Source organism: Oncorhynchus mykiss, chromosome 3 (genome assembly GCF_013265735.2).
Source record: "Oncorhynchus mykiss isolate Arlee chromosome 3, USDA_OmykA_1.1, whole genome shotgun sequence".
In the NCBI taxonomy this organism is placed as follows: Eukaryota; Metazoa; Chordata; class Actinopteri; order Salmoniformes; family Salmonidae; genus Oncorhynchus; species Oncorhynchus mykiss.
This window is the reverse complement of record NC_048567.1, coordinates 41,866,140-41,886,266: the sequence shown is the minus strand read 5'-3', so window position 1 is coordinate 41,886,266 and position 20,127 is coordinate 41,866,140. Positions and strand designations below refer to the sequence as shown.

The 20,127-nt window shown below is 42.8% G+C and overlaps 1 protein-coding gene across 2 annotated transcripts in view; it reads right to left on the bottom strand.

The window, feature by feature from the left end:
- The window catches only part of spegb (striated muscle enriched protein kinase b), a 128,370-nt gene that overhangs the window by 29,056 nt on the left and 79,187 nt on the right, over positions 1 to 20,127 (bottom strand). For both annotated transcript variants that reach the window (XM_021596902.2, XM_036974099.1), the window contains 8 exons: positions 13,274 to 13,503; positions 5,882 to 6,001; positions 5,139 to 5,243; positions 4,440 to 4,646; positions 4,120 to 4,243; positions 1,364 to 1,536; positions 967 to 1,079; positions 470 to 638 (listed from right to left, as the gene is read on the bottom strand). In XM_021596902.2, coding sequence (XP_021452577.2) covers positions 470 to 638; positions 967 to 1,079; positions 1,364 to 1,536; positions 4,120 to 4,243; positions 4,440 to 4,646; positions 5,139 to 5,243; positions 5,882 to 6,001; positions 13,274 to 13,503 — 1,241 coding nt within the window. The remainder of the gene's footprint in view (positions 1 to 469; positions 639 to 966; positions 1,080 to 1,363; positions 1,537 to 4,119; positions 4,244 to 4,439; positions 4,647 to 5,138; positions 5,244 to 5,881; positions 6,002 to 13,273; positions 13,504 to 20,127) is intronic.

Below are 20,127 nucleotides of genomic sequence, written 5' to 3'. Positions count from 1 at the left end.
AATTTACATCAGCCTCTGCGTACTGTAGCTGCATCTCAACAATCTGACTAATACGTGTCCTTGGTGAGTAGTATGAGGTGCGAGCAGTGGGTCAGTTTCAGAGAAATCTGCATAAGCAATGCTGAATGGACATTTCACTCCAAAAATTAAAGTTTATCTAATGTTTTCAGACCTCAAAATGAATCCACGTCCTTTGACATCGGTTATGTAGATCCGGCTGTCTCCACCTCAAATAAATGGAAAAGATAAGCACCCTTTCACTTGGGGATTAAGTTATATTGCTGGATCGACACAACTGATGGCCTAGGTTGTGGACATATCTCGTAATTCATCTACTTTTGAGGTCTGAAAACATTGGACAAACTTTAATTTTGGAGTGAAATGTCCCTTTAATTAATTTGCTTACACGACTACGCCTTTGCGTCAACACTGGAAAGCATATTTGATTAAAGAGTACGGAGAGGCTTACCTGTGTGCACGGTGAGCTCAGCCTTACAGGACACAGAGCCAGCCAGGTTCTTGGCTGTGCAGGTATACACTCCTGAATCTTCCGGACTTGTGTTGAGCACCACGAGGGAGCATTCGTTGTCGTCATACACAAAGGTGATGTGACTACTCTCACACAACAATATATCATCCTGAAACCAAGTCACAATAAGTCACTCTGAATGTAATATTTTTTTTCTTCATAACAATAAACATGCATATAGTAAAATGATTACATAGAATGTCAATGTTACTTGTAATTACGCACTTACTATATTAGAAACTTATTTGAAACATAATGTGGACAGTTTCCTCTCACTACAATTCAGTCATTGTTTATGTACCTTCTTACCAGCTGAGTACCTACATTCTGGTTATCAATCTTGTTAGCTATTGAGTAACTACAAGGCATGAGGGTGAAATTAATAAAGGGTTCCAATGATATAAAACGCTCATATGTTTGTGTCTCAATTTATGCACCTTAAACCACATGATGTCGGGAATGGGCTTGCCCTCCACGACCACAGCCAGACGAGGCGTATCTCCCATGTGCACATCCACATCCTCCATGATTGTCTCAAAGGTTGGCGGTGCTACAGATAGGGAACACGAGAATGTGTTTGATTTTTCACAATACTCAGTATCTCGATACTTAAAGTATCATTGCAAGGAAACACGACGCAAACTAAATGTCCTTACAATGTACCTTGCTGCAGAAAGGCATTTTGAAAGAGTAGCTAACTTTTTAATGGCCATAACTGTTGTTAATTATATGAGTTTCCCCTTTCAAAACATTGGAAAGTTCTTTGAGTGCCTGTTATTAGTGATATATCCAAAAATCCAAATCATTATCATAATCCATCATTATTACACTCACCTGCCATTTCCACACTAAAGATGCAGGAGTCGCTGCCAAACTTGTTGGAGGCCACACACATCAGCTGACCCAAGTCGCCACTCTTCACCCTCAGGATCTTCAAAGAGTGCTGGTCGTCATCGGGCATACTCATCTCATACAGCCCATGTTTGGTGGCAAGGACCACTCCTCTCCTGAACGCAGAGAACAATAAGGCAACTTACAAATCCCATTGTTGGGGTGTTGCTACTTTTTGGGGGTAAGAACTTTTGTTGTGTGACTGTTTCACACATTTTATTGTTTTATCCTACAGTCCTTGGTATTAAAATTACATTTTTGCATTTTTGTGGATTCAATTGTGGTAGAGCAAACAAGAAGGCCAGCTGCAAGAGTTGATTAATGGCTCAATGTGTTGGAGCATGGTTTTGGCAACATAAAGCATGTGGGTTTGACTCCCACATGGGTCATACACAGTGCATTCGGAAAGTATTCAGACTGCTTCACCTTTTCCACATTTTGTGATGTTACAGCCTTATTCTAAAATGGATTTAACCGTTTTTTCCCCTCATCAATCTACACACAATACCCCATAATGAGAAAGCAAAAACAGGTTTTTACACATTTTTGCAAATGTATTACAAATAAAAAACTTAAATATCACATTTACATAAGTATTCAGACCCTTTACTCAGTACTTTATTGACACACCTTTGGCAGCGATTACAGCCGCTTGTCTTCTTGGGTACCACGCTATAAGTTTGGCATACCTGTATTTGGGAGTTTCTCTCATTCTTCTTTGAAGATCCTCTCAAGCTCTGTCAGGTTGGATGGGGAGCTTTGCTGCACAGCTCTTTTAGGTTCTCTCCAGAGATGTTCGATCGGCTTCAAGTCTAGGCTCTGGCCGGGCCACTCAAGGACATTCTGAGACTTGTCCCGAAGCCACTCCTGCCTTGTCTTGGCTGTGTTCTTAGGGTTGTTGTCCTGTTGGAAGGTGAACCTTCACCCCAGTCTGAGTTCCTGAGCGCTCTGGAGCAGGTTTTCATTAAGGATCCCTCTGTACTTTGCTCCGTTCAACTTTCCCTCGATCCTGACTAGTCTCCCAGTCCCTGCCACTGAAAAACATACCCACAGCATGATGCTGCCACCACCATACTTCACCATAGGGATGGTGCCAGCTTTCCTCCAGATGTGACGCTTGGCATTCAGGCCAAAGAGTTCAATATTGGTTTCATCAGACCAGAGACTTTTTGTTCTCATGATCTGAGAGTCCTTTAGGTGCCTTTTGGCAAACTCTAAGTGGGTTGTCATGTGCCTTTTACTGAGGAGTGGATTCCATCTGGCTACTCTACTATAAAGGGCTGATTAGTGGAGTGCTGCAGAGATGGTTGTCCTTCTGGAAGGTTTTCCCATCTTCCCAGAGGAACTCTGGAGCTCTGTCAGAGTTACCATTGGGTTCTTGGTCTCCTCCCTGACCAAGGCACTTCTCTCCCGATTGCTCAGTTTAGCCTGGGCAGACAGCTCTAGGAAGAGCCTTGGTGGTTCCCAACTTCTTCCATTTAAAAATGATGGAGGCCACTGTGTTCGCAGGGACCATCAATGCTGCTGAAACTTTTTGGTACCCTTCCCCAGATCTGTACCTCGACACAATCCTGTCTCGGAGCTCTACGGACAATTCCTTCAATCTCATGGCTTGGTTTTTGCTCTGACATGCACAGTCAACTGTGGGACCTTATATAGACAGGTGTGTGCCTTTCCAAATCAAGATCAATCCATTTAATTTACCACAGATGGACTCCAATAAAGTCGTTGGAACCTCACAAGGAAGATCAATGGAAACAGGATGCACCTGAGCTCAGATTCGAGTCTCATAGCAAAGGGTCTGAATACTTATGTAAATAAGGTATTTCAGGTTTTTTTTTCTTCATAAATTAGCAAACATTTCTAAAAAACAGTTTTTGTTTTGTTATTATGGTTATTGTGCGTAGATTGATGAGTAAAACAAGTAGTTTGTTCGAGTTTAGAAAAGACTAGCGTAACAAAATGTTGAAAAAGTGAAGAGGTCTGAATACATTCCGAATGCACTGCATAGTGAATATGAGTTGAATTGTATATTTAAATGAAAAGCATCTGCTTAAAAATATCCATGTTAATACAGTTGTATTGTATGTTGGCACCCTTGCACTTTACAATGGAGCAGGATGTTCTGTTTTCTCTTTTCAAAACTGGTTGAATGGCTATTTTTACCCTGTAGAGTCTTGAAATTTACCACAGACGAGAATCACTTGCCTCCAACCAAATTTCTTCCAATTTTGAATATTTTAGTCCAGGTCATTATTTTTACTTTGAAGTGGCTGGATGCCCTTTGGGTGGTGGACCATTCTTGATACACACAGGAAACTGTTGAGTGTTACAAACCCAGCAGCGTTGCAGTTCTTGACACACTCAAACCGGTGTGCCTGGTACCAACTACCATACCCTGTTGAAAGGAACTTAAACCTTTGGTCTTGCCCGTTCGTCCTCTGAATGGCACACATAAACAATCCATGAGTCAATTCACTCAAGGCTTAAAAATCTTTAACCTGTCTCCTCTCCATCATCTACACTGATCATCTACACTTAAGTGGATTTAACAAGTGACATCAATAAGGGATCATAGCTTTCACTGGATTCATCTGGTCAGTCTGTCATGGAAAGAGCAGGTGTTCCTAATGTTTTATTCACTCAGTATATAACTGTACATTAGACTATCAGGTGTAGTGATCCAGTGCGTGACTTGCCTTTTCCAGATTACTGCAGCGTTGATGTGGTTCAGAGTGATAGTGATGCTGACTGACTCGTTCTCCTGCACATACACCATGTCTGGCTTATCAATTATTACTGGAGCCTCCTGAAGATATGGACCTTGGGAGAAATACAATCATGTAAAGGGATAGTTGATCCAAATAAAGAATTTACATATTTGTTTCCTTGCTTTGTTAGCAGTCTTTGGACAAGGAGAGAGTGAAAGCCATGCTTTCATTTAGTTATTAGCCCCTGCCACCAACCAACATAAGCACAGTGTCATCGATTCATGTTGCCCTCACTTGATGGCTCATACCTCTGTCGACAAGTTGCACTGGGTCTGTGGACGGAGAGGGTTTGCTAAAGGCCTTGGTGGTGATTGACAAGACCCTGAAGGTGTAGCGGACTCCTTTGGAGCAGGAGGTCACTGTGTAGCAAGGCTCTTTCAAACTGGATGCTATGATGGTCCACTGGATTGAGCCCAGCACTTGTTGTTGGATGGCATACATCAACGTGTTGGGATCTGCAACGACAAACATATATACCTTTTCAATATGTGAACGCATGTAGACAGAGGATTGACTTTGACCAGCTGTGCAGATGGCAGATGAAATGGCATTCAAACAAAATTCAATTGAATGTGTACTAGACGTTTTCCTTTATTAGGACAGTGGATGTGATAGCAAAACAAAATGCAATTCAGATGTGCTGGAACTGTTATATTCCCACATTGCAGATTTGTTTGAACCGCATTACCGATACCATCTACCCACAGCCGCATCTTATTCAATATTCTTTAAACAATAAATTATTCCCCCTGGTGCTGTGCTTTCAATTTTAAACTATGACTTGGTAAATCTAAATGCAGTAAAGATATATCATTCTTCACTTTTACATATATTTTTTGTGTGCTGTTACATCTGTCTAGCAGCCCTAGCTCTTGAAATACAGGAAACCATGGCTCCACAATCCATATTATATTGAATGACAGTAATGCCAGTGAAAAGAAAATGACCAATAGAGGGATCCAGCCTCCGGGGTTTCTTCCAGCACAGGGTTATCGTCTTGCCAGTAACAGCCTCTATTACTGGGGGCCCATCTGGAGGGTCTGGAAGAACGTCTGAAACAGTAATAGATATATAATTTCACACTACAAGTGTTTCACATAAATAAGAGTTCAATTTTAAGAGTTCATTAACCTTCATATTATACAGTATCCCTTTATCACATCCCCTACAGTAAATAGCTAAATCGAATGCATTTGATCATAGATTTGAACTTTTGTTAAAAACACAAGGCGCATAATCCCATTAACACTGTAATTCAAGTTAATGGTCCGTGGTGATATCACCTTTTTGTGCATGCATCAACATACCAAATCAACCCCTAGCCCCGCCTCTAGATCTGAAACAATTGGATAGTTGCGTGCTCTATGGTGAAAATTCTACCTAGTCGAGGCAAAGCAAGGCAAACCTATGTAATTGCTGTGTTGCTTAAACCTATCAGGTTCTTTCAGATCTACAAGAGTACCATGGAGGTAGGGGCTATATGGGTTGATTTGGGATTCAGCAACAGACTATACTCTCTTCACAAAGTTAATGAAATGTCAACTGACTTAAAATGGTTCTTCGGCAATATGAGGACCATACATGCAGATGACAATGGAAAATGTCTTACAATGCATTATAACTGTACCAAAATGCATTATACCTGTAGGATTGAAGTAATATTATCAAAAAATCATCTGGGATTCCTCACCAGTCACATAGAGATGGGCGTAACAGGTGGCCTTGCCCACCTTGTTGGAGATTACGCTCTTGTATACCCCTCCGTGGGCGTGGCAGACAGAATGGATGACCAAGCTGTGGATGTCTCTGACTGGAAGAGAGGACCACCACAGGGGTGAGTTTCCCAATGCCTTGATAGCGTTAAGATAATCGCTATATCCTGCTGAAAGTGCATTATTTGAATCCAAAAAACATTGTTGCACTTAAACTGACCCCCTATAGTCGATTGACGCACCGGTGCGTCCCCATCAAAATCTGTCAGTTTAAGCTAGAGATATCCGTTTTTTTGCATTGGATGTGTCTCAATCCACCATGGATGTCGCACTGCCGCATCTGCGGTGAAAGGTGGCAGAGCTAGAGCAGTGTTTGTCAGAACACAAGACATCTCGAAAATCTGTCTTTTCACAAAACCGTCTGTAGCGTCCGAACAGTTTGAGCTAGAAAACTATTATCACCACTCTATGGAAAGGGGAGACTCTCACAAACATGATTGTGTTCTCCGTTTTGCTGTGCGACGCCAACGATACATTTTTGGACTGTAGTTTTAGCCATGTCACTGGACAAAGATGAACTAAATCTCCTCCGCTCACCTGTTTACAGGACCAGTCAAACCTTTCCTAATTTTATAATGTTGTTATTCCATGCAGTTCTCTAGGCTATAGAAGTAAAGGCCAAATTCAATATCTTATCAGATATATTGATACCTAAAGAGGTCCGACAAGCTAAAGACCTTCATCTGCATCAAGTAAAACAACACCTAGTTGCAGATGTGGGCACTTACCACTCACGAGGACTGTGTGCTCCCGATCTCCGTGGCCGACGTTAGTAAGACATTCATGCATGTTAACCCTCGCAAAGCTGCTGGCCCAAATGGCATCCCAAGCCACGTCCTCATGTGCAGACTAGCTGGATGGAGTGTTTACAGACATATTTCAATCTCTCCCTATCCCAGTCAGTTGTCCCCACTTGCTTTAAGATGTCCACCATTGTTTCTGTACCCAAGAATGCGAAGGTAACTGTCATCATGAAGTGCTTTGAGATGCTACTTAAGGATCATATCACTTCCACCTTACCCAACACCCTAGACCCACTAAAATGTCCATACCGTCCCAACAGATCCATGGACGACGCAATCACCATTGCACTGCACACTGCCCTATACCACCTGGACAAGAAGAATAGCTGTAAGAATGCTGTTCATCGACTACAGCTCAGCCTTCAACACCATAGAGCCCTCCAAGCTCATCACTAAGGGCCCTGGGTCTGAACCCCTCCCTGTGCAACTGGGTCCTAGGCTTGCTTACGGGCCGACCCCAGGTGGTCAAGGTAGGCAACAACACCTGCGCCACACTGATCCTCAACAAGGGGGCCCAAGCTCAGTCCCCTCCTGTACTTCCTGTTCACCCATGACTACGTGGCCATGCACGTCTCCAGTTCAATCTTCAAGTTTGCTGACGACCCAACAGTGGTAGTATTATATCCAAGATGGCGTAGCAGTCAGAGGTCTTTCTCCTTCGTCTTATCGTGTCCCATGTATATATCTTTTCAAATATTTGTCTAAACCTCAACTTCAAAATACTCTCCTGCAACCCGCCTCACCCACTGTGGTGAGGATCTGCTTTTTTCTAAAGTATTTTTCTTTACCTGAATCGGAATCACCCAACAGAAGCTAGCCAGCTAACTAGCTACTAGCTAGTAGTCAGCTAACCACTGCTAGCGGTCATCAGCTACCTTTAGCCTGGAAAGCTCTTGCCAGTTTATACAACACGATTCAAACCAGAGCATACCGGACCTATTTTCTCTCCATATCCCCGGATTCCTACCGCAAGCTCCGAACCTTCTCACCTGGATCATCGCAGCTAGCTATCTGCAATCTGAGTAACTATCCCTGGCTAATGTCTCTGTCCCGTAACAAGCACCAGTTAGCCTGGAGCTAGCCCATGCTAGGCCCATCTCCTGGCTAGCTGAAGAGGTCCATCAACCACTCCTGGGCTACAATACCTATTTTGCCAACTGGCCTGGACCCCTTTTACTGTCGGTACGAGGTACAGAACCCCGCCGATTCTTCACGACTGGACTACCGACCTAATCTCCTCGAGGGGGTTACTCAACCAGCTCATACGTCGCGACGTCCCCTGAATGCCCATCTGCTAGCCTGCTAGCCGTGGCACACTAGCTTTCTAGAGCATATTGGACTGTTAGCTGAATAGATCCATTTGCCAATTAGACTGGACCCCTCTGCTACACGGAACCCTACTAATCCATCTTGACTGGTCTATTGACAGAACCGCACGACGAGGATAAAACAGACTTTCCTCTGTCGCGACGTCCCTCTAAGGCCCTTCTGCTAGCTTGCTAGCCCCGGCCTGCTAGCTGTCTGAATCGCCGTGTCTCCAGCCAGCCCAACCACTCATGGTCCCCTATGATTAGTCGGATATGCATGTCTCTCCCTAACGTCAATATGCCTGGTCCATTATTGTTCTGGTTAGTGATTATTGTTTTATTTCATTGTAGAGCCTCTAGCCCTGCTCAATATGCCTTAACCAACCATTTAGTTCCACCTCCCACATGACATGGTGACATCACCTGGTTTAAATGTTTCCAGAGACAAAATCTCTCTCATCATCACTCAATGCCTAGGTTTGCCTCCAATGTACTCACATCCTACCATATCTTTGTCTGAACATTATGCCTTGAATCTAATCAACCGCGCCCAGAAAGCTGCTCCTTTTACTCACTGTTCCGAGCGTCCTAGAAGACCAGTTATTTTGCCTTTAGCCGTAGCCTTATTCTACTCCTCTGTTCCTCTGGTGATGTAGAGGTTAATCCAGGACCTGCAGTGCCTAGCTCCACTCCTATTTCCCAGGTGCTCTCATTTGTTGACTTCTGTAACCGTAAAAGCCTTGGTTTCAAGCATGAAGAAGAAGAAGAAGCCTCCTCCCTAAGTTTGCTTTATTCACTGCTTTAGCACACTCTGCCAACCCGGATGTCTTAGCCGTGTCTGAATCCTGGCTTAGGAAGACCACCAAAAACCCTGACATTTCCATCCCTAACTATAACATTTTCCGGCAAGTTAGAACTGCCAAAGGGGGCGGAGTTGCAATCTACTGTGGAGATAGCTTGCAGAGTTCTGTCTTACTATCCAGGTCTCTACCCAAACAATTCGAGCTTCTAATTTTTAAAATCCACTTTTCCAGAAAAAAGTCTCTCACTGTTGCCGCTTGCTATAGACCACCCTCTACACCCAGCTGTGCCCAGGACACCATATGTGAATTGATTCCCCCCCACCTATCTTCAGAACTCGTGCTGCTAGGTGACCTGAACTGGGACATGCTTAACACCCCGGCCATCCTACAATCTAAGCTAGATAACATCAATCTCACATAAATGATCAATGAACCTACCAGGTACAAATCCGTAAACATGGGCACCCTCATAGATATCATCCTAACCAACTTGCCCTCCAAATACACCTCTGCTGTTTTCAACCAAGATCTCAGCGATCACTGCCTCATTGCCTGCATCCGTAATGGGTCTGCGGTCAAACGACCGAGCTGGCCTTTCTAATCAACCTGGCCGGGGTATCCTGGAATGATACTGACCTCATCACGTCAGCAGAGGATGCCTGGTTGTTCTTTAAAAATGCCTTCCTCACCATCTTAAATAAGCATGCTTCATTCATAAAATGTAGAACCAGGAACAGATATAGCCCTTGGTTTACTCCAGACCTGACTGCCCTTGACCAGCACAAAAACATCCTGTGGCGTACTGCATTAGCATTGAATAGCCCCTGCGATATGCAACTTTCTAGGGAATTTAGGAACCAATATACACAGGAAAGCTAAGGCTAGCTTTTTCATTCAGAAATGTGCATCCTGTAGCACAAACTCCAAAAAGTTCTAGGACACTGTAAAGTCCTTGGAGAGTAAGAGCACCTCCTCCCAGCTGCCCACTGCACCGAGGCTAGGAAACACTGTCACCACCGATAAATCCACTATAATTGAGCATTTCAATAAGCATTTCTCTACGGCTGCCCATGCTTTCTACCTGGCTACCCCTACCCTTACCCCGGTCAACATCTCAGCACCTACTGCAGCAACTTGCCCAAGACCTCGCCTGCCCCGCTTCTCCTTCACCCAAATCCAGACATGTTCTGAAAGAACTGCAAAATCTAGATCCCTACAAATCAGCCAGACAATCTGGACCCTCTCTTTCTACAATGATCCGCCAAAATTGTTTCAACCCCTATTTCTAACCTGTTCAACCTCTCTTTATTATCGTCTGAGATAAGCTTGGAAAGCTGCCGCAGTCATCCCCCTCATCATAGGGGGAGACACTACACTCAAACTGTTACAGACCTGCCCTGCCTCTCTAAAGTCTCCGAAAGCCAAGTTAACAAACAGATCACCGGCCATTTAGAATCTCACCGTACCTTCTCCGCTTTGCAATCTGGTTTCCGAGCTGGTCATGGGTGTACCTCAGCCACACTCAAGGTCCTAAACGATATCATAACCGCCATCGTTAAAAGACAATGCAGTGCAGCCGTCTTCATCGACCTTGCCAAGGCTTTCGACTCTGTCAATCACCACATTCCTATCGGCAGAATCAATAGCCTTGGATTCTCAAATGACTGCCTTGCCTGGTTCACTAACTACTTCTCTGATAGAGTTCAGTGTGTCAAATTGGAGGGCCTGTTTTCCGGAACTCTGGCTGTCTCTATGGGGTTGCCACAGGGTTCAATTCTTGGGCCGACTCTTTTCTCTGCATACATCAATGATGTCGCTCTTGTTGCTGGTGATTCTCTGATCCACCTCTATGCAGACGACACCATTCTGTATACATCTGGCCCTTCTTTGGACACTGTGTTAACAAACCTCCAAATGAGCTTCAATGCCATACAACACACCTTCAGTGGCCTCCAACTGCTTCTAAATGAAAGTAAAACTAAATGCATGCTCTTCAACCGATTGCTGCCCGCATTCTCCCACCCGCATCACAACTTTGGACGGTTCTGACTTAGAATACCTAGGTGTCTGGTTAGACTGTAAACTCTCCTTCCAGACTCACATTAACAATCTCCAATCCAAAATTAAATCTAGAATCGGCTTCCTATTTCGCAGCAAAGCATCCTTCACTCATGCCGCCAAACATACCCTCGTAAAACTGACTATCCTACTGGTCCTCGACTTTGGCGATGTCATTTACAAAAAAGCCTCCAACACTCTGTTCAACAAATTGGATGCAGTCTATCACAGTGCCATCCGTGGGGATGAGAGGTTATTTTCCTGGCACCACTCCGCCAGGGCTCTCACCTCCTCCTTGTTGGCTGTCAAGCCTTTTTATTTATTTATTTTATTTCACCTTTATTTAACCAGGTAGGCTAGTTGAGAACAAGTTTTAATTTACAACTGTGACCTGGCCAAGAATAAAGCAAAGCCGTTACTTTTTTTTAAACAAATTGCATATTCATATTCTGGATTCTTGACATCGGTCACTCTAATATATCTACTGCTGTACATACCATTCTTAGTATATATTGTGTACATCAATTTGGTGTATGTACAGTGCATTTGTAAGGTATTCAATCAATCTACACACAATACCCCATAATGATTAATCAAAAACAGGTTTTTCGAAATAAAATAAAAAATATTTAAAAAATATCACATTTATATAATTATTCAAACCCTTTAATCAGTACTTTGTTGAATCACCTTTGGCAGCGATTACACTTGCAGCCTCAAGTCTTCTTGGGTATGACGCTACAAGCTTGACACACCTGTATTTGGGGAGGTTCTCCCATTCTTCTCTGCAGATCCTTTGAAGCTATGTCAGGTTGGTTGGGGAGGTTAGCTGCACATGTCTTTTCAGGTCTCTCCAGAGATGTTCGATTGGGTATCCACTCAATATCCACTCAAGGATATTCAGAGACTTGTCCCAAAGCCACTCCTGTGTTGTCTTGGCTGTGTGCAACAGTTCGTTGTCCTGTTGGAAGGTGAACCTTCGCCCCAGTCTGAGGTACTGAGCTCTCTAGAGCAGGTTTTTATCAAGGATCTCTCACTACATTGTTCCATTCATTTTTCCGTCGATCCTGACTAGTCTCCCAGTCCCTGACGCTAAAAGACATCCCCACAGCATGACGCTGCCCCCACCATGCTTCACAGTACTGATGGTATTGGCCAGGTGATGAGAGGTGCCTGGTTTCCTCCAGAGGTAACGCTTGGCATTCAGGCCAAAAAGTTCAATCTTGGTTTCATCAGACCAGAAAATCTTGTTTTGCATGGTCTGATAGTCCTGAGGTGCCTTTTGGCAAACTCCAAGCAGGCAATCATGTGCCTTTTACTGAGGAGTGGCTTCCGTCTGGCACTCTACCACAAAGGCCTGATTGGTGTCGTGCTTCAGAGATGGTTGTCCGTCTGGAAGGTTCTCCCATCTCCACAGAGGAACTCTGGATCTTTGTCAGAGTGGCCATCGGGTTCTTGATCACCTCCCTGATAAAGTTACTTCATCCCTGATTCCTCAGTTTGGCTTGGCAGCCAGCTCTAGGAAGAGTGTTGGTGGTTGCAAACGTCTTCCATTTAATAATGATGGAGGCCACTTGGGGACATTCAATACTGCAGAAATGTTTTGGTACCCTTCCACGGATCTGTGCCTCGACATAATATTGTCTCAGAGCTCTATGGGCAAATCCTCTGACCTCATAGCTTTGTTTTTGCTCTGACATCCATTGTCAACTGTGGGATCTTACATAGACAGGTGTGTGCCTTTCCAAATCATGTCCAATCAACTGTATTTAACACAGGTGGACTCCAATCAAGTTGTAGAAACATCTCAAGGATGATCAATGGAAACTGGATGCCACCGATTTAAATTTAGAGTCTCAAAGCAAAGGGTCTGAATACTTATATAAATAATAAAATTATTTTTTTATAAATCTGAAAAAAATTCTAAAAAGCTGTTTTCGCTTTGTCATTATGGGGTATTGTGTGTAGATTGATGAGGACATTTTTTTATTTAATCCATTTTAGAATAAGACTAACGTAACAAAATGTGGAAAAGGGGAAGGGTCTGAATACTTTCCGAATGCACTGTACGTATAGAATGCATTTGGATTACTTTTACAGTGCTTTGTGGGATGTTAATTGGTTTCGTTCCGACATTTCTTGAATATATTTTTATTATTAATTGTGTACTTGCTTGACATTTTACTGCATTGATAGGTCCAAGTAATATAAGCATTTCGCTTCACCCCGCTATAACATCTGATAAACTGTGTACTCCACCAATACAATTTGTTCTTACTTGATGAAGTTGCAGTTTAAACTTATAGAGCTGGATTTATAAAATACCAATCTCAACTCACACTGTGTCATTTTCCTGTCCTCCGTGCTGTCGATTTTCTTGCCGTTGTGGAACCACACAATGGTGGGGTACGGCAGTCCAGCCACCTTACACTTGAGCACAGTCTCTTTGCCCTCGATCACGTCCAGGTCGTACAGGGGCTTGACAAAGTCAGGCATGGTGAAGCGCTCAACCTCGTTGTCCGGCACCTCGGGCTCCTCCGGGATGGATGGCATCTTCTCTAGCTTTGCCCTTTGGAGGGAGGGAGGTGAGAGAGAGAAGGGGCGAAGGGAAGGGAAGTTACTATTGGGAAGACATGACCCAAAACACACCCGCAACATATTTGTAGAGTTAAAAGCACAATGTAGTCATTACGTGCAAGGATTGTGATTCCAAATAATAAAAACATTTGATTACTTATACACTATAGTAAATTTGGCCAAATACGTATAATTTCTTTAAATGGATACATAAGTGATTGTATGTCTAAATGGTAAAACATGTGAATGAAAACACCCACAAATAAAAGGTAACATTCTGTACTAGAACAATATATCCGTAACTTTATTTAAAATACAAAATACTGGAGTACAGTATACATAAAATGTAGCTTTTCTGGAAACGGTCTTCTTTGGGTGAAGTAGAGGCGGACTAAAATGCGACGTGGTGGTTATTCATGTTTTTAATAAAGGAAAACTATACATGAATAAACTACAAAACAATGAAATGTGAAAACCCAAAACCGCCCTATCTGGTGCAAAACACAGAGACAGGAACAATCACCCACAAACACACAGTGAAACCCAAGCTACCAAAGTATGATTCTCAATCAGAGACAACTAATGACACCTGCCTCTGATTGAGAACCATACTAGGCCGAAACACAGAAATACCCCAAAACATAGAAAATCAAACATAGACTGCCCACCCAACTCACGCCCTGACCATACTAAATAAATACAAAACAAAGGAAATACAGGTCAGAACGTGACAGTACCCCCCCCCCCCCCCCCCCCCCCCCCCCCCCCAAAGGTGCGGACTCCGGCCGCAAAACCTTAACCTATAGGGGAGGGTCTGGGTGGGCGTCTGTCCGCGGTGGCGGCTCTGGTGCTGGACGTGTCCCCCACTTCACCATAGTCTTAGTCTAACTTATTGTCCGCCTCCATGGCCTCCTAACCATGGTGACCCTTCTCAATGGACAGAGCTTGGGACAGAGGGGCTCTGGCTGACTGGCGGCCCCTGGCCGACTGGCGGCACTGGCGGCCCCTGGTCGACTGGCGGCACTGGCGGCCCCTGGCCGACTGGCGGCACTGGCGGCGCTGGGCAGACGGGTGGCTCAGGCGGCGCTGGGCAGACGGGTGGCTCAGGCGGCGCTGGGCAGACGGGTGGCTCAGGCGACGCTGGAGAGGAAGGCTCTGGCTTTTCCAAATACAGTACAGGTACAGTGCCTTCGGAAAGTACTCAGACTCCTTGACTTTTTCCACATTTTACCCCATAATTACAAAGCAAAAAAAATACACTAAACTGAAATACCTTATTTACATAAGTATTCAGACCATTTGCTATCAAAATCGAAATTGAGCTCCGGTGCATCCTGTTTCCATTGATTCTCATTGAGATGTTTCTCCAACTTGATTGAAGTCCACCTGTGGTAAATTCAATTGATTGGACATGATTTGGAAAGGCACATACTGATCTATAGAAGGTCCCACATTTGAGATTGCACGTCAGAGCGAAAACCAAGCCATGAAGTCAATGGAATTGTCCATAGAGCTCCGAGATAATATTGTGTTGAGGCACAGATCTGGGGAAGGGTACCAAAACATTTCTGCAGCATTGAAGGTACCCAAGAACACAGTGGCCTCCATAATTTTTAAATGGAAAAAGTTTGGAACCACCAAGACTCTTCCTAGAGCTAACCGCCCAGCCAAACTGAGCAATCGGGGGAGAATGGCCTTGGTCAGGGAGCTGACCAAGAACCCAATGGTCACTCTGACAGAGCTCATCTGTGGAGATGGGAGAACCTTCCAGAAAAACAACCATCTCTGCAGTACTCCACTTATCAGTCCTTTATGGTACTGTAGAGTGGCTAGACAGAAGCCACTCTTCAGTAAAAGGCACATGACAGCCTGCTTGCAGTTTGCCAAAAGACACGTAAAGGACTCTCAGACCTTGAAAAACAAGATTCGTTGGTCTGATGAAACCAAGATTGAACTCTTTGGCCTGAATGCCAGGTGTCACGTCTGGGGGAAACCTGGCACCATCCCTACGGTGAAGCATGGTGGTGGCAGCATCTGAAAATAGCAGTGCAGCAACGTGCAGCAACGTGCAGCAACGTGCAGCAACGTGCAGCAACGCTCCACTTCCAACCCGACAGAGCTTGAGAGGATCTGCAGAGAAGAATGGGAGAAACTGCCCAAATACAGGTGTGCCTTGCTTGTAGCATCATACCCAAGAAAACTCGAGACTGTAATCACTGCTAAAGGTGTATCAACAAAGTTCTGAGTAAAGGGTCTGAATACTTAAGTAAATGTGATATTTCAGTTTTTTATATTTTAGAATTTTCCAAAAATATCTAAAACCCGGTTTAACTATGTCATTGTGGGGTATTGTGTGTAGTTTGATGACGGAAAAAAACAATGTAATCAATTTTAGAATAAGACTAACGTAACGAAATGTGGAAAAAGTCAAGGGGTCTTAATACTTTCCGAATGCAGATGAAGGGCCTTCATTTGACCCACTTTGGTACAGCAGGGAAATAATCCTGTAGCAACAGGAAATGTGAATTATTATGTGGATTATATTTAATGGATAATTTTGGAGTCTGACATTTTAAAGCGGAAATTACAAACATTAGAATGCTTTTTGGTAACACTTTGCATTAAGATATCCTTTTACTATGCAACTAACACAGTAATAACTGTGTAAACAGTAGTTACATAGGTTTTACTATGTAATTACATGTTAATAGGGTTGTTCCGGAATCCTTTGTTACACAATTGGAACAAGGAACGTGTAATTACGCATTCATTTGCTGAAGGTTATTCCACATGTGTAAGTACTGATGATATTACACATTCTCTTGCGCTACTATGTAACTAATATTTTGTAATTACACATTTGAAAGTCACCTGTGAATTACAATGATAATAACTCAAACCAAAATATGACCTTGTTACATGTGCCGCAACCATCAAATCCACCTGCAAATCCATCTGTTACATATATGAGATTACAAAAAAAAACTGTAATCCGTTACATTACCAGCAAAAAATATTGTGAATCAGATTACAGATACTTTTGAAAGACTTGATGATTACTCTGAGGATTACTTTTAAATTCAGAAAGAATGTTTGAGGATTTTTTGTTGTTGTTGACACTTCTCTGTTTTCTCAATGACATTTAAATCAGCATTGAAAAAAGGCACACATTCAAGTTTGTTCCACCCCAGTAAGTCTGACCACAAGTCAGAGAGGACTATGATGATACTCCAAATGTGTTTGATGGATCGCGGGAAAAGAGCAGGAATAGGTTTTTGTGGGCTACAGTCCAAGCTATGGCTTTCAATGGTGCGACTGCTGTCGGCATCCAAAGATTACGCAACTTGAATAAACGCTTGGAGGTAAGGATGACAGCAAGTGGTGTAGTCTACAGCGGTAAGGATATCACTTATTATTGATATCTACATAGCGCATTGATTTGAATCACACTGCTGACCTCTCATTTAGCTATTTGCGCCTTACGGATTGTGGTTGTTATGGATGGCTGTTCACAAATCTAAATGTGTATTTGAACCCAATAATGGTTGAATTCCAAAAATTTAAACTGCCGATCAATCATTGTTTTTGAAACCAGTGGATAGCCAGTAAAAAATGCGCTCTGCAACAGCTGCATAGTGCGGGTAAAAGACTATGGAATAAAAGTGGGGCTTTTATTGATCAATCTAATTCATGCTGATATTTTTTTTTATCCATAGGACTAATGGAGACATTATCAAACTTGCACACATTTGATAGACTTAAAGGGGCAATCTGTAGTTGCTACATCCATTTTTGGAATTATTAATTATATATATTAATGTAAAGATTGAATTCAATGGTATTATTATATGCAGTAGAAAGCGATGGGTTAGAAGAAGCATACAGTGTCTTGCAAAAGTATTCACCCCCTTGGCGTTTTTCCTATTTCGTTCCATTACAACCTATAATTTAAATTGATTTTTATTTAGATTTCATGTGAAGGACATATACAAAATAGTCCAGATTGCTGAAGTGAAATTAAAATAATAACTTGTTTAAAAAAATTCTAAAGGGTTAAAAACGGAAAAGTGGTGTGTGCATATGTATTCACAACCCTGTGGGGATGTTTTTCATCGGCAGGGACTGGGAAACTGGTCAGAATTGAAGGAATGATGGATGGTGCTAAATACATGGACATTTTTGAGGGAAACCTGTTTTAGTCTTCCAGAGATTTGAGACTGGGAAGGAGGTTCATCTTCCAGCAGGACAATGACCCTAAGCATACTGCTAAAGCAACACTCGAGGGGTTTAACGGGAAACATTTAAATGTCTTGGAATGGCCTAGTCAAAGCCCAGACCTCAATTCAATTGAGAACCTGTAGTATGACTTAAAGATTGATGTACACCAGCGGAACCCATCCAACTTCAAAGAGCTGGAGCAGTTATGCCTTGAAGAATGGGCAAAAATCCCAGTGGCTAGATGTGCCAGACTTATAGAGACATGCCCCAAGAGACTTGCAGCTGTAATTGCTGCAAAAGGTGGCTCTACAAACTATTGGCTTTGGTGGGGTGAATAGTTATGCATGCTCAAGTTCAGGTTTTTGGTCTTATTTCTTGTTTATATCACAATAAAAAAGATTTGGCATCTTCAAAGTGGTAGGCATGTTGTGTAAACCAAATGATACAAATCCCCCAAGAATACATTTTAGAGGGGTGAATACTTTCACAAGCCACTGTACATAACCAACCCATAAAGTAAAATGTAATGTCCATATATGGCCAGCTATGTAAACTTTAACATTGATTTATCCTGAAATAGATTGTCTTCTTCTAATGCCTCTTATTTTATAACCTGAGATACTTTAGTATTTTCTAAATATTTTTTAGCAAAGGGGGCATTGCGTTTTCAATATTGGTCAGAAGATCATCTGCAAATAAGTTTAGTTTACATTCATGTTTATCAATTCTGATTGTTTAGGACATAAATGCAAATGTTTTATAGATTTTATTATTTCAGTTGGGCAGTTGAAAGCTTCCAAAGTTTTCAAAAGAAAAGGCCAGTCAAGATGGTTGAAAGCCATCAACAGCCATTATTGGCAAATCTATCTTATTTTTTTGTGTATTGTTTTAAACTGAAACATGTTCTTGTATTTGTTTAAAAGTGTCTATTTTTAATAACCCATGTTTGATTGATATGTATCAAGTCTGGTAAGAGTTCTGCCATTTTATTGCTTATAAATATTATAATTTTACTGTCACGATTTATAAAATGTATGAGTACAGTTGATGTCGGAAGTTTACATACATACAGTACATACTGAGTTTAAATGCACAGTCGTGGCCAAAAGTTTTGAGAATGACATAAATATTAATTTCCACAAAGTTGAATGTTACTATGGAATACTGAAGTATAATTACAATGCTTTTATTGACAATTACATGAAGTTGATGCAAAGAGTGAATATTTGCAGTGTTGACCCTTCTTTTTCAAGACCTCTGCAAATCTGCCCTGGCATGCTGTCTATTAACTTTTGGGCCACATACTGACTGATGGCAGCCCATTCTTGCATAATCAATGCTTGGAGTTTGTCAGAATTTGTGGGGTTTTGTTTGTCAATCCACCTCTTGAGAATTGACTACAAGATCTCAATGGGCGTTTCTGGGGAGTTTCCTGGCCATGGACCGAAAATATCGATGTTTTGTTCCCCGAGCCACTTAGTTATCACTTTTGCCTTTTGGCAAGAAGCTCCATCATGCTGGAAAAGGCATTGTTCGTCACCAAAATGTTCCTGGATGGTTGGGATAAGTTGCTCTCGGAGGATGTGTTGGTACCATTCTTTATTCATGGCTGTGTTCTTAGGCAAAATTGTGAGTGAGCCCACTCCCTTGGCTGAGAAGCAACCCCACACATGAATGGTCTCAGGACATGACACAGGACTGATGGTAGCGCTCACCTTGTCTTCTCCGGACAAACTTTTTTTCCGGATGCCCCAAACAATCGAAAAGGGGATTCATCAGAGAAAATGACTTTACCCCAGTCCAATCCCTGTACCTTTTGCAGAATATCAGTCAGTCCCTGATGTTTTTCCTGGAGAGAAGTGGCTTCTTTGCTGCCCTTCTTGACACCAGGTTATCCTCCAAAAGTATTTGCCTCACTGTGCGTGCAGATGCACTCACAACTGCCTGCTGCCTTTCCAGAGCAAGCTCTGTACTGATGGTACCCCGATCCAGCAGAATCAACTTTAGGAGACGGTCCTGGAACTTGCTGGACTTTCTTGGGCGCCCTGAAGCCTTCTTCACAACAATTGAACTGCTCTCCTTGAAGTTCTTGATGATCCGATAAATGGTTGATTTAGGTGCAATCTTACTGGCAGCAATGTCCTTGCCTGTGAAACCTTTTTTATGCAAAACAATGATGACGGCATGTGTTTCCTTGCAAGTAACCATGGCTGACAGAGGACGAACAATGATTCCAAGCATCACCCTCCTTTTGAAGCTTCCAGTCTGTTATTCGAACTCAGTCAGCATGACAGAGTGATCTCCAGCCTTGTCCTCATCAACACTCACACCTGTGTTAACGAGAGAATCACTGACATGATGTCAGCTGGTCCTTTTGTGGCAGGGCTGAAATGCAGTG